Source organism: Thalassophryne amazonica, chromosome 2, assembly GCF_902500255.1.
Source record: "Thalassophryne amazonica chromosome 2, fThaAma1.1, whole genome shotgun sequence".
Lineage (NCBI taxonomy): Eukaryota > Metazoa > Chordata > Actinopteri > Batrachoidiformes > Batrachoididae > Thalassophryne > Thalassophryne amazonica.
The window spans coordinates 133,632,727-133,657,722 of record NC_047104.1 but is presented as its reverse complement, the minus strand read 5'-3'; the positions used below and the strand labels follow the sequence as shown (position 1 = coordinate 133,657,722).

At 42.4% G+C, this 24,996-nt stretch overlaps 1 protein-coding gene and 1 long non-coding RNA gene across 2 annotated transcripts in view; both read right to left on the bottom strand.

Moving 5' to 3' along the window:
- Positions 1–218: 218 nt before the first annotated feature.
- si:ch211-146m13.3 (junctophilin-3) overlaps positions 219–24,996 on the bottom strand; it is a 52,677-nt gene continuing 27,899 nt past the window's right edge. Inside the window, 5 exon segments of the mRNA XM_034193891.1 lie at positions 219–1,452; positions 3,164–3,603; positions 3,606–4,406; positions 9,809–9,933; positions 16,772–17,552. Coding sequence (XP_034049782.1) covers positions 1,372–1,452; positions 3,164–3,603; positions 3,606–4,406; positions 9,809–9,933; positions 16,772–17,552 — 2,228 coding nt within the window. The 3' untranslated portion in view covers positions 219–1,371.
- Positions 7,557–8,116, bottom strand: LOC117530950. The gene is made up of 3 exons (XR_004566490.1): positions 8,106–8,116; positions 7,925–7,930; positions 7,557–7,639 (listed from the first exon to the last, which is right to left on the bottom strand). It is a non-coding gene; the product is annotated as an uncharacterized LOC117530950 (long non-coding RNA).

Genomic DNA, 24,996 nt, shown 5'->3' with positions numbered 1-24,996 from the left:
CTCATCCGGCCCAAACGTGTCTGGAAACGACACTGTAGAAACCCCGATTTCCCTTTTTGACTGGTCCAAAAGGTGACTGGGAGAGAGAGAGACCAAACAGTGCATGCCATTTCAGGATGAAGGGAGGTGAGCGGGCAGTTTGGAAGGTCACCTTTTCTTAATAATGAAGGTTAAACAAATCTCTTCACCTGCCCACGTATGGTGTTTTATCTCAGGTCGCGCGGTTAATAAATTAAGACGGAAAATGAATAAATACGAGGCACTCAGCATTCTCTCTGTCTTGCAAACTGCAAAAAAGTAACAAACTAGAATAATAATGACACATACACATATATATTAGAAGTAGTGGTTAACATAACAGTCTCAAGGCTGTACAAAGGGGCAAGGCTGAACCTTCCTCAGTAAGTCAGCGCTAAATGTGTTTCTGCGTGCAAATGTGTCTCGTCAAGAATGCACGTGTGTTGAAAGTCAGGTTGGAGAGTCGACGTAAAAATTTCACTTCACGTACAATAAATTCTGGAAGATCTTTGACATTAGACTCACACGTCCAAGCTGTAAAGACGTGCCACCACGTTCACGTTCAGTTCGTGAAGTCGGATTTGGTCGGATGTGAAGGTGCGACCGAATCCAAATCTCTGCCAGCGGGTGCAAAGAATTGTGAGACGTGATCATCAAGATCGAGCGTGTACAAATGAAGATGGAACAGTGATGTTAAAGGGATAGAAAATGCATTTTAAAACACCACACAGCCTCATGCAATAGCTGTGCACGTTTCTTTTGTAGTTAAACAGAAAAGAAGAATGACGGAGCCCTTTAAAATGGATCTACTCTTGCAGCATAGTTCTGTAGCGGCATAGTGCGAATAGGGTTTAGAGATTGGTGGATGGGTTCAAAAGGGGGAAAGAGGCAGAGGGCAGAAGGGACTGTAGGGTTTGGCATGGAGAGTGTGCCATGCTCTTGGCTAGCATGTTGTCATGGTAACGGGACACAAAGAGTCGTTATATTCTTTTCTAGAGTGGAAAAATGGGCAGAACTGTCTGTGCCACCTCCAGTCTTTATAACAGTACAGGTGCATGCATGTGCGTCCTTTTACACCACGCCATCTTAAAGCTGCTCTCTTTACTATCTTAATCACCTTTGTCTGTGGTTGCAAGCTCAAAATAAACATTTCAAAAAGGAATGGTTCGCTTGTAGAAACTCAGGCTTCAACAGAGGCGAAAAGACCAGTAGCAACGATAGACAGGCTGACTTGTGTCCGTCACGTGGGGCTGTGGGTTCCAGTGCAACAGGCAGAAAGTCCATCTCAGTATCAGGAATAATATAATATACCATAGTTATCAATAAGTCTTAGTAGATCGTACCTGTATAAGCTTAAATAAAGAAGTGAATGAAAAGAATGGCTACTCCAATGTTGAGTAAAATGACCATAACCACCAGAATAGAGCTGGAGCCCTAGGAGACAAGAGAGGAGAGGAGAGAAGAAGCAATTAGACCAGTTCTTGAATTGATTCTTTCTAAATGGCAAAGGAGAACATGCAGCCACCAGGAATCAGAAAAATGGAAATCAGTGCTACAAACAAACCATTGCATTGTTACACAACACGCAAGGATTGATACAATCATCAAGCATCGAACATGTGAGTTTTTAAAAATTGTACCTTAATGACTTTTCATGGTTATAGACTAATGTAATTAGTTTGAAAAGCAAGCTGTCTCAGAGCAGTTGCGAGTGTACGACATGCTTTTCTGCAAAGATTGTGTGTGTGTGTGTATGTGTGTGAGAGAGAGAGAGAGAGAGATTTTTGTCAATTTTGTGAAGCCTGTTGTGTGTCTGTCATCTCTGACGTACATCTATGTATAAAGCAAGAAATGTCTATATGTGTGTATGTGGCTCGCACATCTCTCTACTTGTCAGATGGGCCTCAGCTTTCGGATTTTGCTTGTGCATAGCACGGAGATGTGCATCCTTTATTATGAAAATTTTGGGAATTAATTTTCAAAACCTTTATTTTGAAACCTTTATTTTGATTAACATTGTAACATTCGTACTTCCAAGATGGCGTGGCTTGATGTAGCCAGCTTCCGGCGTAGGCGATGCACATTACGCTTGCGTTCGGTGGCCATTTTGTAACCTGATATGGTGGGAATTTCCACTGGGCATGCCTTGCAACACCACGAACGTGAGACAGCGTGACCAAAACTAAAAACATGGCGGCCCCTGATGTCATAAATTCTGCACCAATCAGAGCTCAGAGCTCTCAACCAATCACAGTAGGGGAGAAGACCCACGGTACCTGTCTCTTTTGAGCCACTCCAGGCTAGGCTCGATGATGTTACTGGTAGCAAAGTTAAACAACATCAGATACTTCATGTTGCTTGCACCATTTCACAATAAAACGTTTAATGCCAGCATCCCAGCAAGTACTTTTACTGTGAAACGCATGCTGTCAGTATTCCTTGCGACGGAGTTTAACTTGACAACACTGAGGAGACGTTAGATAAAATCCGTTTTTGCTTACACCAATAAACTTCCCACTATTTGTACAACGTTTCAGTAAGTACACAAGCTGAATAAAATATTGCATTTGCTGTGAGTTCAACTTTAAATAAACTGTGCTCAGGAGGTGGAGTACTGGGTTTCAAATATTCTAAATGTTCTGTTTAATTTTGTCTGAGTCACTTCTAATAATAGGAATCCTTTTAGTTTCATATAATTGACTAGTTTCTTGAAAGTTGATTAATGATGAACAGTTATTCCACAATACCCCGTGATAAAGAATGGTGCATTTTCAATCAGATCACCATTTTCTGTTTTATTCTTTTTTTACTGACACAAATATTCAGATCACACACACACACACACACACACACACACACACACACACACACACACACACACACACACACACACACACACACACACACACACACACACACGTACATGTAGCTTTATTCATAAACTGTGTAATCGCTGGCAAATTCATATCATACTGTAATTATCTCTCACTACAGACTGGATGTTTTGTATGGACATGTGGATTTGCTTATTTATATTTATATATTAATTATTAATATATGACTATTATTTGTATATTGTTATGAAGTGCTGCCATATTGTTTGTTTGTTTTCATCTGTCAGTTAAATGCACATAGAAAGACTCACTGAGTTTGATTTGAGGGTGAGATGTTCTCCTTCCTGCTCCAGTATGATGGGCTGAGAGGTAAGGGGCGGAGACAGTGTGAGATCCCTGTGCAGGGGCCATTCCTCTATCTCTGCCCCCACATTCAGGTTTTCCAGCATCTGTACAGAGTCCATGGATCCCTCCCTTACTGGTCGAAGGCCTCGGGATCGCAGCCTGTTATTTTTCGGGGCTGGGGACTCCTGGCCCAAACCCCGAGACATCTGCAAGTCTGGACACTGGAGTCTCATGTCGACTGTATAGTCATTCATCTTCTCCTCGTCGTGCTCTGTGAGGCGTGAGTGAGCAGGGCTCCACCTAAGGGTACTCTCAGCAGTCCAGCCCCCGGTGAGGCCGTCGAGCCTTTGGTCAACTAAAGCATGCTCAATAAGCTTGTGGTTGGAGTGGTTGTGCTGCTTGGGTAGTGGTTGGAGTAGACATGCTCTCGAGGGTTGTAACTGGAAGAGACGTGTTCCTTTGCATGATGATTAGAGGAGATATAATCTTGGGGCTTGTGACTGGAAGAAGCATGCTCAGAAGTCTTGTGATTGGACATATTATATTCCAAGGCTTTGTGATTGGATAAAATGTGTACCTGTGGCTTGTAGTTGGAAGCATGCTCGCAGGCCTTGTGATTGGTGGAAGAGTGATCCCATGTTTTGTGATTGGACGATGAGTACTCTCTTGACTTGTGATTTGAAGAGAAGTGTTTGGAGGGCTTTTGTTTGGACAGGGAATGCTCCCACACTCTGTAGGCAGAAGAGTGCTCACGGGGCTTGTGATTGGACAAAGACTTTTCTCGTGGTTTGTGATTGGACAAAGGGGTTTGCTCGTGGCCATTAATTTGGCCCTCCTGTTCCTCCAGAAGGGAGGGCGTGGTCGAGCGGCTACTGGCTCCTCGGTCTGGATACAGATCCTCAGTCCAATTATTAGGACCACCCCTTGGCAAATCAGTTCCCCGCCCCTCCACCAGCACCTGGATCTCGGCCCCGCCTTGATCTTCCACGGCACTTTGGCGCATGAAGCAAGCGTTCCGTAGACGATTGCTGTGCTTGGGCGGGCTGTGTGGGGGTGAGACGGGTACACTCAGCACGGGGCTGAGATCAGGTGTTATTACAGGCGGTGTGGTGTCGGGAGTGCACAGCTCCGGACTGTCTGTTCCTGTGGAGATGACCTCGTGATCTTTGTCCTTGGCATCCTGGTGCTTGGCCCGTTGACATTCAAGCCCTGTGAAAACAGTTGGAGAATAGCGCCTATGAAGTGATCTGACACCAAGCCACAGCAGGTCTGTTGGACTGTGTGTGTGTGTGTGTGTGTGTGTGTGTGTGTGTGTGTGTGTGTGTGTGTGTGTGTGTGTGTGTGTGTGTGTGTGTGTGTGTGTGTGTGTGTGTGTGTTGCACATTGCAGACACAAAACAGGATGGTGTGCAGGAAGTCACTGTTGGTCAGAGAGGATTAAGAAGTGAAGACATTTAATTTGATTTGAATTGTCAAAGTCTCATTTGTACTTTGTCATTTAATATCAACTTTAACATGCATTTTATTAATAAGTCAGATATTACTGTGATTTAACATATTTGATTTAACTTGCAGTACCAGTCAGAAGACTCCAAATGTATCAACATTTTAACATAAAGTTCTTAATCAAAATTTAGAAAAATAACAATTGAAATTAAGACTGAAAACTACAAAGAACGGGAACAACTAATATCATATAGTCAGTGTAGTGTGATACTGTGCTGAGGCCATTCCTCTTGTCCATGGATTCCCCCCTTACTGGTCTAATAAGGCCTTGGGGTGGCCAGTCAATTTCAATTAAGGCTTCAGATTAAAATGTTGATACATTTGGAGTCTTTTTGACTGGTATTGCATCATATATATTAGGCTTGTGGAGATTAATCGATACAAAACGGTTATCTAGATACAAATGTACCTGATGCGGAGCGCATTGATTCATTCAGTGTGCATCGATTCAGTTGATGGGTGAAATCGTGATGCATTGCTCGCTGCATGCTTGCAATGATTTTTTCCGAGGCACATTGAATGGACCATCACTGCTCGCGTTTTGTTTTGAACATGGACAGAAGACAGAAAGCACATTTCTACCGCCAACAAGAACAGCTGCAAAGCAGTCAGAAGAGATTTTTGACACACCTAAAACATTTACATCAGGCGTTTGGGGATACAGTGGTCCTCGTTATCGCGGGAGTTACGTTTTAAAATAGCCCGCAATAGGCGAAATCCCGCGAAGTAGACAGCGTTATTTTTACAATTATTTATAGATGTTTTAAGGCTGTTTAAAACCCCCTCACTACACACTTATACACTTTTCTCAAACAGGCATTAACATTTTCTCACTTTTCTCTCGTGTGTAAACACTCTCAAAGTTCCAACCTTAGTAGAAAAATAAGACCAACCTGTTTTCAGGCCCAAACATTTGTTTGAGAAATAAAAATAGAACCTTTTCCTATAAATAATTATGATGGCTTTTAGAACTAACAAATTTAAGTTTAACGGTCAACCTACGAGGTTGGACACATAAGAAATTATTAATAGTGACTGACCAGTATTTCACTGTTCCTCTGATCGCGCCTCTTCGTCCTGGCTCCGCGCCACTGACGCGCCTTTTCCCACTGAGTTACACCTCGGTGCAGGTGTCTTTTTCCGAGTGATGAACAGACTTATGGGTAGTTGTTGGCGCTGTTTTTTTCTTCTGGGCGAGAAGATTCTTATAAACAAACAGGCAGAACACAATGCGCGTACTCTCCCTTTGCGGTGCCGTGACCGGCCTGCTTGATGAGGACGCAGAACACAATGCGCTGTAAAAAAAAAAATAAAAAAAAAGCATGCAAAATTGGACTAAAAAATCCGCGAAACTGCGAGGCTGCGAAAGGTGAACTGCGTTATAGCGAGGGACCACTGTACTTTGGCTTTTTTTTTTTTTAAATGGGAAACTTGACAAGATGCAGGTCGTTTGTAAGGAATGTAATGCTGCTAAACGGTATCAACATGGTCGCAGATTGTAAACCGAAGTCCGGTGTCCCCCCTAAAAATTGGTCCGCCCTGCCTTCACTGCGCATGCGTCATCAGCCGCGGTTCACGGATTAATAACTCATTTCTGCTTCAAACTGCACTCCAGTCATCATCTTTCTCATCGACAGATATCTGAAGCTTTTGTACAACAATCACTTCCACATATATTCAGCATTATTTCATCATAAGAGACAGAGGACGCGATCAGGGTGCCTTGGCTACATGAGCTGCTAGCTGATGCGTTTACTGCGCGTCGGTCATTTAAAAGTGTCACAGAGTATTGCCTCATTTCTGCTTAAAACTGACTTTAGAATGATTTAAGAGGTTTTACCTTGTCCTCTGATGGTAATAATCCCATTAATCAATTTGATCGCTTTGGGTGAAGAGACTCTGTCTCAGACCACCGGCTGAGCACCAAAATGACGCATGTGCTGTGGAGGCAGGGCAGACCAAGTTTTAGGGGCGGACGTTCAGTGTGCGACATCGGAAAACTGGTAAGAAGTATCAACGATTACTTTTGCTAATGCGGGTACTCTGTCAATGAGTGACTCACTTTAAGTCATTCACTGACAGAGTAATGTTTTCTTACTGTTTACTGTTTACGTTCTGACAGTGTGATGAAATTGGTACCAAATCTGAGGGCACTGACTCCTGTTCCTTAATGTTGAATCTGGTAAATTTGTTGCTTATAAGGAGGTAAAACAACTCTTCTGCCTCTAGCAGAATCAGAAGAAGAAGAACACCATAGTACCATACTGAATTGCAGCTTCTTATTTTCTATTTAAATTTTTGGTATAATTCTTTGCATCATGTTGAATCGCATCATATTGGACCAAATCGCATCGTATACGCATTCTTGAGGAATTTAATCGCCATCAAATACATATCAAATCACATCGAATCGGTAATAGGGGTGAATCGTACTGCATCGTAATCATCAGTATCGTCCTGTATCGCTATATGTATCATATCGCTGGCAGTGTATCGAGATGTATATTGAATTGTTGCCAGTGATGAGATGCACACGCCTAATATGTATGAGGAATAAATCCTGAACTCCACGCTGGGTGAATCTAACATAACTCATCCTGACTTGTCAGTTACACAACACTAGTTATCAATTTTCTCACTGAACTTTGAGTTTATTAACAAGCTCTGTGGCCATTAATGGCCAACCTACAAAGACATCATCTATTGAGAGTCGAAACCATGAGTTACACCGGTGAAAAGGCGTACTATGTCTAATGATTATTTCTTCGATGATTTCTCCTTTGAAGGTCTAGCTAAAGTTTTATGATGAGTGACCCTTGACAAATATTGAAGGACAAACTAGTAACTGTGTGATGAAGACTGTACTCTCAATAACTTTCCAAGGACTTCAGACAGATTCATCAAACTTGCAGCAAACATGTATCCCTTCAATGATGACTGACCTACCTTAACTGAATCTGACTGACCTTAACCTAATTTGACGTTCATAAGGTCAAAAAATATCTGTAACAGTATATTCCCAATAACTTTTCAAAGAAATAACACAGCTTTACCAAATTAGGAGCAGTTGTCTTAATGGTCTAGGTCAATTTTCAATGATTGAAGGGATTTGTTAGTGCAGCAGATAACAGAATATTTAAAGAGGAATCATTCAAATGGTGATGCAAGCACCAAATTCGGCACCAATACTCCTTAGACATTACACTTTTGAAAAAAATGGACTGGCCACTTGAATTTTCAATAGGCAGGCAGGTAGGAGCCAATTGAAGAATTACACATGGGTCAAAGTTTCAATTTTGGTAAAGGTTGATGCAAATTATTGATTGAGTTAATAGGGTTTTAAAAAGGAATAGTTAGCACCAACTGTCATGCTTAGTTATCACATTACAGGGTAACATGTCACATGTCATAGAATCCAATGGATGTCAACATTGATTGACCTTTACTTTGGAGACATTCAGCACAGTCAAAACTATTCCAATCCTGTTAGTTCAACCAATAATTTACAGCACTGTTTTGCCAAAATTGGAGCAACTTTAACTTTTGACCCCTGTACAAACTGAAATTGACCTTTATCACCATTCTTGCTGTTTTGACTCCATAATCCGATCCCTTCCAACTTTATTTATAGAGCACTTTAAAAGAACAAGAAAGCTGACATAGTGTTTTCCAAATAAGACATTAATAAAATACAACACAGATAAAACAAAAAATAGTAAAAAAAAAAAAAAAAAAAAAAGGGACCAACATGGCTAACACTGACAAGAACATAAACAATTTTGAAATGCCTTAGAGAAAAGATTTGTTTTTAAGTGAACCTTAAAAACCTCTAGTGAAGGAGCCAGCCTAACATCCAAAGGCAACTCATTCTATAGTTTGGGGGCCACCACAGCAAAGCTCGGTCACCCCGGTGTTTCAGTCTTGACTTGGGGACAGCAAGAAGTAACTGGTCAGCCAATCTGAGTCCTTCAAGGGGTGTATATGTAAGACTATATGTATAACTCCATAACATTTAGTCATAGATAGTCCAAACTATACCTTTTTGGAATCTTTATGTTCAGACAAATAATGTGGTATAGTTGGAGCATTTTAAAATTTTGACCCCTGTGTAATTCTTCAACTGACCCTTACCTGGCTGCCTATTGAAAATTCAAGTGGCAAGTCTATTTTTATTTTTATTTTTTTTATTTTTATTTTATTTTATTTTATTTTTTATTTTTTTTTGGTGCTTGCATTAATGTTTGAAGGATAGTTTCAGTTATCTGCTGCACTATACCTAGTTTTGAAGGTTAAAGAGCCAAAAATTCTGTCCTTGTCTAATGAACATTCACCTCTCTATTGGTTTCCAGGGATTGCATTTCCACCAAGGATGTGTCCCTTGAAGATCTTGGTTAGGTTACTACTCCAGCACTGTATCCTTCATGCTCTTTTCAGTCAAACTTCCATATCTTTCCCACATCGTTTCCAAACCAATAAACTCATGACTTATGTAGAAATTGTTCTTGATTGCCTTTGTTCTGTGAATGTAGTCTCCCCAATAACAACTTGTGAACTAGTCTCCACAGTGATTATTATCATGAAGCTCACTTATGACATTCCTGTGAGCATCTGCAAAATGTGCTACAAGCAGCTACATAATCTATGGTGAGAAAAATGAAACCACCAGACAGACTTTGTTCAGGAAGAAGTTAACATTCAGGGACGAACGCAGTATAATCCACAAGGTCCAACAGAACCTCAGGATCACAACAAAGGAACAAAATAAGAAGTTGTACACATCACATGTCATCATCCAGCATTAACAGAGCAGTCAATCACAGAGGACTAAATGGTTGTCAACCAAGAGGAAGCCATTACTCAGTTATGGTCACAGCTGTAACCTCTGCCCTCCTCTGTCAGTTTGCAGTGTAAATAAAGATTAGGAATATTTTGCAGCCAGAGCCATAAACCACCCTCAGCTAGACTTCACAGATGTGGCGGTTTTATTTGCATCATGTTCTCATTGAATTAAAGATTGCATTACCTGGTATCACAGGGCTCAAATGATAAAAGGAGAATTCAGGGCTGTGAATTTTTTTTTGACAAACTTCTGCTTTGTCCACTCACCATTACCATAGATGTGAAATGATGGTGAGAGCTCCTTGGCAGCAATCCGGGCTAGTCGACACTCTTCCATGGCCTTCTGTGCCACTCCTTCAGCTGCCTCCGCCTTCCCACGGGCATGGCTCATCCTAAACAGCACAGGTACAAACCATGCAGTCAAATATAGTTCTGCTTTGGTTGGCCTCATTATGTGACACCATGCCAATTTACCCTCCAATTAGCAGGACAAACAGAGGATTAATGGAGTCTGCTAGCGAGTCAAAGGATTCACAAATTGACCATAACTCCACTAAGATAAAAGCTACTGCAGATTCTGTTATGAAATTATGGGTTCTAATAGACAAAGGTGCATATGTATACCTTATCACATGTCTCTTTATGTATCATGCCCTGATGTATCTGTATGAATCCAAAGGACGAGGGCTCATAATTCAGACTTATTCAGACTTTGTAGAATCCAGCTCAATTCTGGCTCCTCCAGCGCTCATATATGTCTTGAAATCAGGAAAATTGTTCTGCTGAATACATCACTTTTATGTTCCCAGTGGAAATGTGACGTTATATGACAGAAATGTGCTTAGGGTCATTGTCCTGCTGAAAGATGAACTGTTGCCCCAGTTTGAGGTCGAGGGCACTCTGGAGCAGGTTTTCATCCAGGATGTCTCTGTACATTGCTGCATTCATCTTTCCCTCAATCCTGACTAGTCTCCCAGTTCCTGCTGCTGAAAAATATCCCCACAGTATGATCCTGCCACCACCATGCTTCACTGAAGGATGGTGCGTGGTTTCCTCCAAATATGATACCTGAGATTCACACCAAAGAGTTCAATCTTTGTCTCATGAGACCAGAGAATTTTGTTTCTCATGGTCTGAGATTCCTTCAGGTGCCTTTTGGCAAACTCCAGGTGGACTGCCATGTGATTGGTGGATTGCTGCAGAGATGGTTGTCCTTCTGGAAGGTTGTAGAGAAGTTTGAATCTTCAACTGGACTGGGTTGCTTGAACGAGGACGTTTCGCTTCTAATCGCAGAAGTTTCCCCAGCTAAAATTCTTGCTCTGGTCGTCTTTCACTCTATAATAGAGTGTATGTAACTCTATTTGGACTGGGACCAAATATTATCCTGGCAGAATATATTTTACTCAGCAAAATTTAGGAAGAGTCCTGGTGGATCCAAACTTCTTCCATTTACAGATGATGGAGGCCACTATGCTCATTTGGACCTTCAAAGCAGCAGAAATGTTTCTGTACCCTTCCCCAGATTTGTGCCTCAAGACAATCCTGTCTCAGAGATCTATAGACAATTCCTTTGACTTCATGCTTGGTCTGTGCTCTGACATGCACCGTCAACTGTGGGACCTTTTATGTAGACAGGTGTGTGTCTTTCCAAATCATGTCCACTCAACTGACTTTACCCCAGGTGGACTCCAGTTAAGCTGAAGAAACATCTCAAAAATGATCAGTGGAAACAGGATTTACCTGAGCTCAATTTTGAGCTACATGGCAAAGGCTGTGAATACTTACGTACATGTGATTTCTTATTTTTTTATTGATATTATTTTTAATAAATTTGCAAAAATCAAAAAAACAAAAACAAAGCTTTAGTCATATTGTCATTATGGGGTATTGTGTGTAGAATGTTGAGGAAAAAATCGAATTTACTTTATTTTGGAATAAAGTTGTAACATAACAAAATGTGGGAAAAGTGAAATACTGTGAATACTTCCTGGATGCACTGTAATTTGCTGTGAATCCATATCTTGGTTGGGTTTCTTAAAAATTGGTTGAATCACTGCAGATTTAAAATATGCAGGAACAGAACCGGCTGTAAATGACAGGTTCCATTTTCCCCACTCTTCATCCTCTTCATATCCGTCCTGACTTCACCCTTGCTAATCCTTTGCACATCCTGATTCACTCCATCCACATTATCCAGTCTTTCTCTCCCTCTCATGTTCTTCATTCATCATCTCAAGCAGTTGGCCATTCGCACTACAGAGGTACGAATTTTCTGAGCACCCAGGAGTTTCACCTTTTTTGATGCTCCATCATTTTGTTGTACATCATCATGAATGTCTTCTTTTAGTGTTTCTAGTTGGGTGAGAAGTTGTCTTACACTCAACTGACATGAATGTTGTGGCAATTTGGGGTTTTTAGTGATTTCTTTGAACGGTGCTTTATCTATGGCCAAAAGAATGCACAAAATACAGTAGTGTTCAGAATCAAAGTAGTGCTATGTGACTAAAAAGATTAATCCAGGTTTTGAGTATATTTCTTATTGTTACATGGGAAACAAGGTACCAGTAGAATCAGTAGATTCTCACAAATCCAGCAAGACCAAGCATTCATGATATGCACACTCTTAAGGCTATGAAATTGGGCTATTAGTAAAAAAAAAGTAGAAAAGGGGGTGTTCACAATAATAGTAGCATCTGCTGTTGACGCTACAAACTCAAAACTATTATGTTCAAACTGCTTTTTTTAGCAATCCTGTAAATCACTAAACTAGTATTTAGTTGTATAACCACAGTTTTTCATGATTTCTTCACATCTGCGAGGCATTAATTTTGTTGGTTTGGAACCAAGATTTTGTTTATTTACTAGTGTACTTGGGGTCATTGTCTTGTTGAAACATCCATTTCAAGGGCATGTCCTCTTCAGCATAAGGCAACATGACCTCTTCAAGTATTTTGACATATTCAAACTGATCCATGATACCTGGTATGCGATATATAGGCCCAACACCATTGTAGGAGAAACATGCCCATATCATGATGCTTGCACCACCATGCTTCACTGTCTTCGCTGTGAACAGTGTCACCCCTCCAAACTGGTCACCAAGCTCACTGCCCTAGGCTTGGAGAAGTCCATATGCTGCTGGATCTTGGACTTCCTCACTAACAGACCACAGGCGGTGAGAATCGGCAGACACCTTTCCTCCACACTTGTCCTTAGCACAGGTGATCCTCAGGGCTGTGTTCTCAGTCCACTTCTCTACTCCCTCTTCACGTATGACTGTACAGCCAAGCACTGCTCTAACGTGATCCTCAAGTTTGCTGATGACACCACCATCTTGGGCCTCATCACTGACGACGACGAGAGTGCCTACAGAGATGAGGGGGAAATCACTGACCAGCTGGTGCCAGGAGAATAACCTCTCTCTGAACATCAGCAAAACGAAGGAGATGATAGTGGACTTCAGGAGACAGCGTGGAGGTCAGCACTCCCCCATCCACATCAACAACACTGAGGTGGAGCAGGTCAGCAGCTTCAAGGTCCTCGGCGTCCACATCACCGAGGACTTATCCTGGACCTTACATGCAGACACTGTGGTTAAGAAAGCATGGCAGAGACTCTACTTCCTGAGAAGGCTGAAGAAGTTTGGCATGAACACCACCATCCTCACGAACTTCTACAGGTGCATCATCGAGAGTGTGCTGACGGGCTGCCTCACAGTGTGCTAAGGGAGCTGCACCAGCCAGAGTCAGAAAGCACTGCAGAGGGTGGTGTGCACGGCTGAGGACCTCACTGGCAGCAGTCTTCCCACCATCCAGGACATTTACCACAGTCGGTGCTCTCTTACCCTCTGGCAGGAGGTATAGGAGTCTGCCAGCCCGTACCAAAAGACTCAGGAACAGTTACTATCCACAGGCTGTCAGACTACTGAACTCTAAATAACACAGAACTATGATAATAACACTGCACTAAGCCACTTCCTTAACACTGTATGTCTATTGCTGTTATCAGTGTGACTGTATCTTGTATGTCACCACCTTACCTTTCATAACTCATCTCAGTTTTTACTATTTATTATTACCTGTGCAATAACTTGCTACACAACTGTGCAATATGTCATGTGCAATAATACTATGTGCAATATGAACAATACTACAACCTGTGAATACTACAACCTGACTACTGCTGACTATTATTATTATTATTTTTATTTTTATTTTATTTATTTTATTTTTATTTTTTTTGCATATGCTTATATTTTCAGTATTTATATTGCATGCTATTAGTACTTCCTGCGAGTTTGAACAGTCCTTCTCATCCTAAGCATTTCATTGCACTGTTGACTCTGTGTTAACCTGCATATGATCAATAAATTATCTTGTATCTTGTACCTTGTGGCTTGAATTCAGAGTTTGGGGGTCGTCTCACAAACTGTCTGCGGCCCATGGACCCAAAAACAACAATTTTACTCTCATCAGTCCAAAAATATTCCTCCATTTCTCTTTAGGCCAGTTGATGTGTTCTTTGACAAATTGTAACGTCTTCTGCACGTCTTTTATTTAACAGAGGGACTTTGTGGGGGATTCTTGCAAATAAATTAGCTTCACACAGGCATCTTCTAACTGTCACAGCACTTACAGGTAACTCCAGACTGTCTTTGATCATCCTGGAGCTGATCAGTGGGTGAGCCTTTGCCATTCTGGTTATTCTTCTATCCATTTTGATGGTTGTTTTCCGTTTTCTTCCACGCGTGTTTTTTTTTTTTTTTTGTTTTTGTCCATTTTAAAGCTTTGCAGATCATTGTAGATGAACAGCCTATAATTTTTTGCACCTGCATATAAGTTTTCCCCTCTCCAATCAACTTTATAATCAAACTACGCTGTTCTTCTGAACAATGTCTTGAACGTCCCATTTTCCTCAGGCTGTTAAAGAGAAAAGCATGTTCAACAGGTGCTGGCTTCATCCTTAAATAGGGGACACCTGATTCACACCTGTTTGTTCCACAAAATTGACAAAGTCAGTGACTGAATGCCACACTACTATTATTGTGAACACCCCCTTTTCTACTTTTTTTTACTAATAGCCCAATTTCATAGCCTTAAGAGTGTGAATATCATGAATGCTTGGTCTTGTTGGATTTGTGAGAATCTAATGAATCTACTGGTACCTTGTTTCCCATGTAACAATAAGAAATATACTCAAAACCTGGATTAATCTTTTTAGTCACATAGCACTACTATTATTCTGAACACTACTGTACATCTTTACAAGGAAGAATTTGGTGCACAAGTTTTAAATTAATCAACACAAGGTTAAACATAGACGTACGCCCACTTCAATTATTCATTCAGTAATGCTGAAAAATGCCTTTTAACTTCCTATTAGTGATTGTTGAGAGCTTTAGAGTCTCTGTGCCAACATTAAAAGGTTAGTTTGATACACTCACTAGGTCAAATACACAATAAAATGGGAAAGTCCAAGGACCACAGTGTATATCTGCACAAAAGGATCACAAATTTACACAAGTCAGGAGTATCTCTTGGGAGCCATAAGGTCTGGAATTGGTTTGGATGTTCAGGATCAAACCAGAAACTGCCCAGGTACGGACTTAACATGAACTGGACTCTCCTGGTGCACCAGTGCCACTGTCTACAGTCAAGTGAGTTTTACATCGCCATGGAGTGAGAAACTGCCACTCATCACCTTGAACTCCACTAATTTGGCAGAAGTTTTACACTAAATACTCGTGCTGACACAACACCGTTTTTATCCAGAGAGACAAACACAGCACCAGATCTTTCTTAGAGGTCTCCCATCTAGGAGACCTCTAAGACTCATGACCCATGAACTCATGGACTCATGACCCCCCCGAGGAGATCTATGAGGTTTTCAACATTATAGCTTCAGATGGTATTGTAATTTGCCAACTCTCGTCATTTTATTTTACTGTTTTGCAAGGAAGCACAACCAACAGACCCAGAATAGCAAGATTTACAGATGCATAAGCACTGAGACGGATTCTGAAATAAATGAACCCTAAAACAATCACTTATATAGAAATATTCCAATATAAAGACAATGGGGTCATAAATAACCCCACTCAGTCATATTAGTCACTAAAATAACTTGGTCGCTTGAGGGTTAATGAAGCCTCAGGCTGCTAACCGTATATGGAGGACTGATGATAAACTACATTGCCCTCCAAAATCATATGATTGAATAAATAACAAATTCATAACCCCATGTATTACAATGTGTGAAGGTGCAAATGGGAATGGGATTTGTGCCACTTGATTTTGCATTTGATTACTAGTTGGATTTGTGATTTGTGGCTTTTAATTTTTGAAAATGGACAATTCGCTCTATTGAGGTTTCAAATCTCACAAAATTTCAGAGTTCGTCAATGTCAGTAACACTGAGAACTGCACTGAGACGCTCTGATCACGCTGCACTTTAACCGCTGCACACGGACAACAGCATTAACATTGCAACATAAATATATTATGTGCATATTGTGCCTAAAACTCTGGATTTTTAGACGTTGCTATTGTGTTTGTTTTATGTAAAAATGCGAGAGGCTCAGGTTGTTTCTCCGTTATATTCAATGGGAGTTGCTGTGAGCTGCGATCGCTACCTGTACATGTCTTCCTGGTGGAAAGTGAAGTTTGCTCTTTAACGTCCTGCTTATTGTCCTTTACAACACTGTTTGTCCTCTTTGTTCCAGAATAATATATATATATATATAAGATGTCTGACATTCGGTTCATGAAGATTCACGCAGGTTAAACGTAGCAGACACAGAATATTTGGAATATTTATTTTAGCAAGTTTCAGGGTCTCATGCATACAGTAAATGGTAAATGGATTGCATTTATATAGCGCTTTTCCATCTGCATCAGACGCTCAAAGTGCTTTACAATTATGCCTCACATTCACCCCGATGTCAGGGTGCTGCTATACAAGGCGCTCACTACGGGGATTTGAACCCAGGATCTTCTGGTCTCAAGCCCAACACCTTAACCATTAGACCATCACCTCCCCCAATCTCTTATTAACGTGTCCTGCCTAACATGTCCTGTATAAGTCTCTTATTAACGTGATGAAAGGTATAAAAAGTAACATTTTGGTCGTATAATGTTCATTTGTTCATGTGAATTCTCCATGTTGTTTTGACTGCAGCGACCCTCCATGTGTCAGTTTCCTGTGTCTCTGCCTATGAAAAGAAAGTCTTACCTCGACACGGCGATCTCTGCTTTCTGCTTGGCGATGTCTGCAGCCTTTTCAGCAGCTTCAACGGCCCTGTCCACCTTCTCTCGGATCTTACTCGCCCTCAGCGGAATCAGGTTTTTGCGTTTGCCGCTCACCATCACATTCTGTTTGTACTTGCCTTCCTCCTTTGTGCCATCAGGGAACGTGGTGCATCCGTAGCCATGTCTTTTGTTCCCTGCCCATTCACCCGCATAATGCAGCCCGTCTGAGCGCCGACTCACACCCCAGCCAGCCCTGTGGTCACTCCGCCACTCGCCTGCATACATTTCGGTGACTGTAGCATCCACAGGTGCACCCTGTTCACTTTCACTGGCGTTGGAGTGGATGTCGGATGCAGCGGAGCTGACAGTGCTCATGCCAGCTTCACTGCAGAAGGAGCTCTGTTTGCTGAGTTGACTAGCCAGCGAACTTTTTGACTCAGAGCGACGTAGCTTCAGGCCACTCAGGATGGACTGGCGGAAGCGGCCTTTTCTCTTCCTCTGACGTTCGGACTCACTTGGAGCTGTGAGAGCAAATCCTCCGCGGCCCACCGGGCTCCCGGCCAGCCCGGCCACCACCCCGTCTGTGGGCATGGGGGTGATGCCGTCCTCCAGCATAGCAGGAGGGCCGTGGCTGTGGTCAGAGCGGAGGGAGTTTATGGATGTGCGCAGAGGGAAGACGATGACTGCCGCCATGCCATATGGCACGCTCTGCCGCACGCCGTAGCCATGACGCATTCCAGCCAGCCATTGGCCTTGGTAGGTTCCTGAAACAGACACAAAATGTTTAACAGCAAAGAATTTGCATCTGATTTCATCCGAACCCTACCTCACTCAAAATACCCCATAATACCAATTTCTGTTGAAATGTCCCTCTGCTACCTTATGGTGATCCACCACAAAATGTCATAGGATGTTTAACCACATTTTTCTAAACTATCACAATTGTTGTCTATCTATCTATCTATCTATCTATCTATCTATCTATTTTTCATTTGGGGATGAGTTACAGTGGCAGCACAAAGCCTGAGATGTCTTCCAGTTCCTTCTCAGGATGCCCAAGGTATTTTCATTACAGATGGAACATAGTATAACATCTCCTTTGTGTTTGCAAAATGTAGTCCAGAGTTTTGTGAAAGCTGGACATACCTAAGGGCCCCTTCACACATAGTATGAATAAGTACAAATCAGGGTGACTCACGGTGGAACAGCTCATATGAGCGAATCATGAAAACATTGAGCCAACGGACACGCGGGAACACAGAGCGAGACAAAAAAATACATGCCACCCACGTGATTCGAACTTGCACTTTCCAAAAGTTCTGATTACCAGCCAGAAACTTTACCACTGAGCTACCAACACTGTCCTTTAAAAGGTGCGGGAAAATGCCTGATATCAAGAAGGATATTGACATATTTAAGAAAAAATAAAACCACACACCATATAAAAACACTGCATTTTATTGAATCCCTCTTATCAAGCAGACAATACAAGTATGATCCATCTGTTCCTCTGTAGATGACCCATGGTCACAGATGTACAGTCATGAAATTACATGAATGAGAAGCAGGGCGCTCTTATCATGTCCACATCTGCTAGCGGTGTGTCCAGCCAGCCCTGCATGTCGGGCAGGACACGCACGAGTTGTGGACGGCGCACCACAGGACAGACACCGTATCATGTGGAACAGAGGTCACGTGGGTGACGTGACATTCAGATCGCCGCAATGTGTTATGATCTGATGGTCCGGATCACCTGGGGTAGCCTATCATGCAGCCCATTGCAACAGCAATATATGTTTTTATGTATGTCCATGTAATGACCACAAGCAGACACACGCACGTCACAGTGGGCCGTTGTTAGTTCTTGTGCACACGTACTGTCCAAACACAATACGTGTTCCCCAGCCATGACGTCCAGATGCACAGATCTCCACAGCTGCTCCTGTCGGCGGCCACACCTCGTGTCAGTTCAGCCTACACACCAACGTGTCACTGTGTCTGTTTGCAAAGCCACACTCGTGGGAGCTCTTAGACAAATTTCACATCCAGCTCAACAGTGATTGTTTGTTGACTGTGGTCGTGTTAACAGTGCAAATGGCCAAACATTTTCTAAGTGCCAAGAGAGCAGTGTGGTGTTCATGTGTGTCACCTGGAATTTGGCTGACGCCTGCCACGAGAGGGTTCGATGGGCTCTCACAGCGCACACTCTGTCTTTCAGCTGCTGGTGTAGCAACAGGTGTACGAGGCGTTGGAGGCAGCTACAATTTTACACGCATTGCATATGATTCCTGCTTCATGTGCACTTCATGCTCAAGTCGACCACATTTGTACTATGTGTGAAGGGGCCCTAAAAAATGTCCAGAGGTGGGCATCTAGGAGGTGTACTCATCAGACAGCTAATGCCTTTCTGCATGAGAGAGCAGCACTGCTGCTTTCTAGATGTCTACACTCCTCATCCTGCATCTCTACACTGAATAAAACAACCTGGCCTCTTTTTTGGACTCTACCCAAGCTTGATAACAGTAGGTGAGAGTGCAGTGGTAGGTGTGTTGGGAAGCTTCCACACAGTTCATGTGTCCATGATTCAGTGTTTGGTGCCGTCACACCCCTCACATGGTGCTTTGACACAGTGTAACCTGGTAATATGTTCAGCTGCTTTGAGAAGGGAGAAACCTTCAGGAAGGCTAATGTTACCTGTTGTTCATGTTGCTCACAACAGCGAGGTCACTTTCTTACCAAATCCCTGGAACCATAATTTCATGTACACTGCATGTAGCATTATCCAAGTATAATGAGAGTGTAATCAGAAGACAATAAAACCTTGAATCCTTCCACTTAACAAGCTCACTGCTGCCGACAGTAGCTGCTATTGTTAACTAGCCACAAATGTTTGTTCCTTGCGATTCTGTGCGTCTGGAGTGCAATCGGGGAAAAAAATCCTTCAGGCCTTTTTCTTATAGGAAGAAACTTCAAGCAGATCTGAATTAGTGGAGTGACTATCTGCTTTGGTCATACAAACAAATAAAACAATTAAATAAAATGAAAGCACAACAAAGAATTGTGCAACATGTGACAAAAATGTTGCAGCTGAGGAATCATTTACAAAAAGAGTTTATCACAACCACCGATGGCTGAAAAGACAACGGAGAGAAAAGCAGAGTGCCAGTGAAATGGACAATTGATGATTCAGTGTTTGTATTGATGCGAGAACACTCACTGAAATGGGACAGACAGCCAGTTTCCCACAAACCCTGATACTCCCTCCACACACACACACACACACACACACACACACACACACACACACACACACACACACACACACACACACACACACACACACACACTGCAAGTTCTGGCTTTCAAATACCTCCCATGTAGACCACACATGTCCCACTGTGGAGTCATCATGCCCAGACATGATTCAATGAAACTTGTTAATATAATTATGTCAGTGCAGGAAACTAAAAACCCCACAGTTCATCTGCTCCTGCCCGAAGGTCAACAAGGGGAATTTTCCAGATGCTGGCGAGGACCAGAGGACCCCCTATTTTGGGCCATGATGGCATCTTCAGTAAGTAAATATACTCAACAAAAATATAAACGCAACACTTTTGGTTTTGCTCCCATTTTGTATGAGATGAACTCAAAGATCTAAAACTTTTTCCACATACACAATATCACCATTTCCCTCAAATATTGTTCACAAACCAGTCTAAATCTGTGATAGTGAGCACTTCTCCTTTGCTGAGATAATCCATCCCACCTCACAGGTGTGCCATACCAAGATGCTGATTAGACACCATGATTAGTGCACAGGTGTGCCTTAGACTGCCCACAATAAAAGGCCACTCTGAAAGGTGCAGTTTTATCACACAGCACAATGCCACAGATGTCGCAAGATTTGAGGGAGCGTGCAATTGGCATGCTGACAGCAGGAATGTCAACCAGAGCTGTTGCTCGTGTATTGAATGTTCATTTCTCTACCATAAGCTGTCTCCAAAGGCGTTTCAGAGAATTTGGCAGTACATCCAACCAGCCTCACAACCGCAGATCATGTGTAACCACACCAGCCCAGGACCTCCACATCCAGCATGTTCACCTCCAAGATCGTCTGAGACCAGCCACTCGGACAGCTGCTGAAACAATCGGTTTGCATAACCAAAGAATTTCTGCACAAACTGTCAGAAACCGTCTCAGGGAAGCTCATCTGCATGCCCGTCGTCCTCATCGGGGTCTCGACCTGACTCCAGTTCGTCGTCGTAACCGACTTGAGTGGGAAAATACTCACATTCGCTGGCGTTTGGCACGTTGGAGAGGTGTTCTCTTCACGGATGATGCGAAGGAGATGTGTTGCACTGCATGAGGCAAATGGTGGTCACACCAGATACTGACTGATATCCCCCCCCAATAAAACAAAATTGCACCTTTCAGAGTGGCCTTTTATTGTGGACAGTCTAAGGCACACCTGTGCACTAATCATGGTGTCTAATCAGCATCTTGGTATGGCACACCTGTGAGGTGGGATGGATTATCTCAGCAAAGGAGAAGTGCTCACTATCACAGATTTAGACTGGTTTGTGAACAATATTTGAGGGAAATGGTGATATTGTGTATGTGGAAAAAGTTTTAGCTCTTTGAGTTCATCTCATACAAAATGGGAGCAAAAACAAAAGTGTTGGATTTATATTTTTGTTGAGTGTAAGTAAGTAAAGTTTATTTCAAGTTAAAATCACAAAGTGCTTTACAGTGAAATAAAACAAAACAGAAACACAATCATTAAAACAGCAGTAACAGAAAACTAGTTAAATGGAAGCCTGTACAAGTGGGTCTTGAGCTTCTATTTAAAGGTTTCAACAGAGTCCACAGAATGTAGATGCAGTAGAAGTGCATCCCACAGTTTCAGAAACAGAACCTCAAAGTCTCAGTTTGTCTTCAGCCTTGACCTTGGGACAACTAACAGGTTCTGGTCTGAGGACCTCAGGGACCTGCTTGTTATATAAGGGTGCAAGAGTTCACTGATGTAGAGAGGTATTTGACTGTGCAGAGCTCTAAATGTCATCAACAGTATTGTAAACTGCAGTCTGAGCTGAATGGGGAGCCAATGCAAAGAGAAAACAATGGGTGTTCAGTGAGGCCACTTAGAGGACCAAGTAAAGGTGCGATTGTTGGGGAAAGTGTAATGCACGGACCCACAACAGGGGGCGCAAATGAATGGTCAATAGATAATCCAATAAATACAATTTATTGTGGTAAAAGTGCACAACAGGTCGAATACTGCTTTTAGACAGTCGATCATAAAATACAATAGGTGACGTGTGGGCAGGCCCGAGGGTAGGAGACGCCTATCCAGAGAAGAACCGGGGCCCAGAAGGTTCCGCCGCCAACGAAGACCTGCAGTATACTGAAGCCGCCAAGTCCTGAGTACCCAGCTGGCCTCTGCTTCAGCTGTCAGATCCGGTACTGCTGGCAGGAACAAAAACAGGTTAATAGTGGGTGTGTGGACACCCAGTAAGCAGTCAGCAAACTCACAGTTCTTTCTGGAGTGACAAGTACTTCACTCTCAGGCAGCAGAAAAACCAGTGCGTGCAGTGCCTACTGAACACGAAGGAATTTAGGAGCGGAATCGCCGACTCCTCCAAATTTCCAACACACCAGCTCCAGGATGTTAGTTACGGTAGGTAACGGCTGTAAACAGGTTAGCATACAATATGTGCGTACGGCACAGAGAAAGGCTGAGAAGATTACCTGAGAGGTAAACTGATATCTTGGCAGAGATGTGGTGTCTCCTCCAGGCTTTTATGGTGCAGTGATGATGATTAATGACAGCTGTCAGTCCTGCCTCCTGGGACGTAACTGCGCCCTCTGGTGCCTGAAACCCGACTACAGGCAGGGCGCCCTCTGGCGTTGGCCAGCAGTACCTCCTCTTCGGGTGGCCCACACAACAGCCATGACACGAGCATGTTTTTGATTCACACAACAGCACGACCTGTGTCGTGATGATCCCACCCGCTGTGTTCACAGATGGTCGCTGTTCTTTGTTCTACCGGCTGCCACGTTAAAATGTCAGAACTCCAAACAATCAATGAATCAATTAATTTTATTTATATAGTGCCAAATCACAACAAACAGTTGCCCCAAGGCGCTTTATATTGCAAGGCAAGGCCATACAATAATTACGTAAAAACCCCAATGGTCAAAATGACCCCCTGTGAGCAAGCACTTGGCGACAGTGGGAAGGAAAAACTCCCTTTTAACAGGAAGAAACCTCCAGCAGAACCAGGCTCAGGGAGGGGCAGTCTTCTGCTGGGACTGGTTGGGGCTGAGGGAGAGAACCAGGAAAAAGACATGCTGTGGAGGGGAGCAGAGATCAATCACTAATGATTAAATGCAGAGTGGTGCATACAGAGCAAAAAGAGAAAGAATCACTCAGTGCATCATGGGAACCCCCCAGCAGTCTAAGTCTATAGCAGCATAACTAAGGGATGGTTCAGGGTCACCCGATCCAGCCCTAACTATAAGCTTTAGCAAAAAGGAAAGTTTTAAGCCTAGTCTTAAAAGTAGAGAGGGTGTCTGTCTCCCTGATCCGAATTGGGAGCTGGTTCCACAGGAGAGGAGCCTGAAAGCTGAAGGCTCTGCCTCCCATTCTACTCTTACAAACCCTAGGAACTACAAGTAAGCCTGCAGTCTGAGAGCGAAGCGCTCTATTGGGGTGATATGGTACTATGAGGTCCCTAAGATAACCTTATAAGTAAGAAGAAGAATTTTAATTTCTATTCTAGAATTAACAGGAAGCCAATGAAGAGAGGCCAATATGGGTGAGATATGCTCTCTCCTTCTAGTCCCCGTCAGTACTCTAGCTGCAGCATTTTGAATTAACTGAAGGCTTTTCAGGGAACTTTTAGGACAACCTGATAATAATGAATTACAATAGTCCAGCCTAGAGGAAATAAATGCATGAATTAGTTTTTCAGCATCACTCTGAGACAAGACCTTTCTAATTTTAGAGATATTGTGTAAATGCAAAAAAGCAGTCTTACATATTTGTTTAATATGCGCTTTGAATGACATATCCTGATCAAAAATGACTCCAAGATTTCTCACAGTATTATTAGAGGTCAGGGTAATGCCATCCAGAGTAAGGATCTGGTTAGACACCATGTTTCTAAGATTTGTGGGGCCAAGTACAATAACTTCAGTTTATCTGAGTTTAAAAGCAGGAAATTAGAGGTCATCCATGTCCTTATGTCTGTAAGACAATCCTGCAGTTTAGCTAATTGGTGTGTGTCCTCTGGCTTCATGGATAGATAAAGCTGGGTATCATCTGCGTAACAATGAAAATTTAAACAATGCCGTCTAATAATACTGCCTAAGGGAAGCATGTATAAAGTGAATAAAATTGGTCCTAGCACAGAACCTTGTGGAACTCCATAATTAACCTTAGTCTGTGAAGAAGAATCCCCATTTACATGAACAAATTGTAATCTATTAGATAAATATGATTCAAACCACCGCAGCGCAGTGCCTTTAATACCTATGGCATGCTCTAATCTCTGTAATAAAATTTTATGGTCAACAGTATCAAAAGCAGCACTGAGGTCTAACAGAACAAGCACAGAGATGAGTCCACTGTCTGAGGCCATAAGAAGATCATTTGTAACCTTCACTAATGCTGTTTCTGTACTATGATGAATTCTAAAACCTGACTGAAACTCTTCAAATAGACCATTCCTCTGCAGATGATCAGTTAGCTGTTTTACAACTACCCTTTCAAGAATTTTTGAGAGAAAAGGAAGGTTGGAGATTGGCCTATAATTAGCTAAGATAGCTGGGTCAAGTGATGGCTTTTTAAGTAATGGTTTAATTACTGCCACCTTAAAAGCCTGTGGTACATAGCCAACTAATAAAGATAGATTGATCATATTTAAGATCGAAGCATTAAATAATGGTAGGGCTTCCTTGAGCAGCCTGGTAGGAATGGGGTCTAAGAGACATGTTGATGGTTTGGAGGAAGTAACTAATGAAAATAACTCAGACAGAACAATCGGAGAGAAAGAGTCTAACCAAACAAGAACAAAAAAAATTTATATCTGGAAAATCAGGTGTCTGACTTGGAGCAGTATTCACGAATGAACGATGTCATTGTCTCCAGACTAAAAATTAAACCAAGGAACTTTTCACAAGCTGTAACAGGAGATAGTTTTGAGG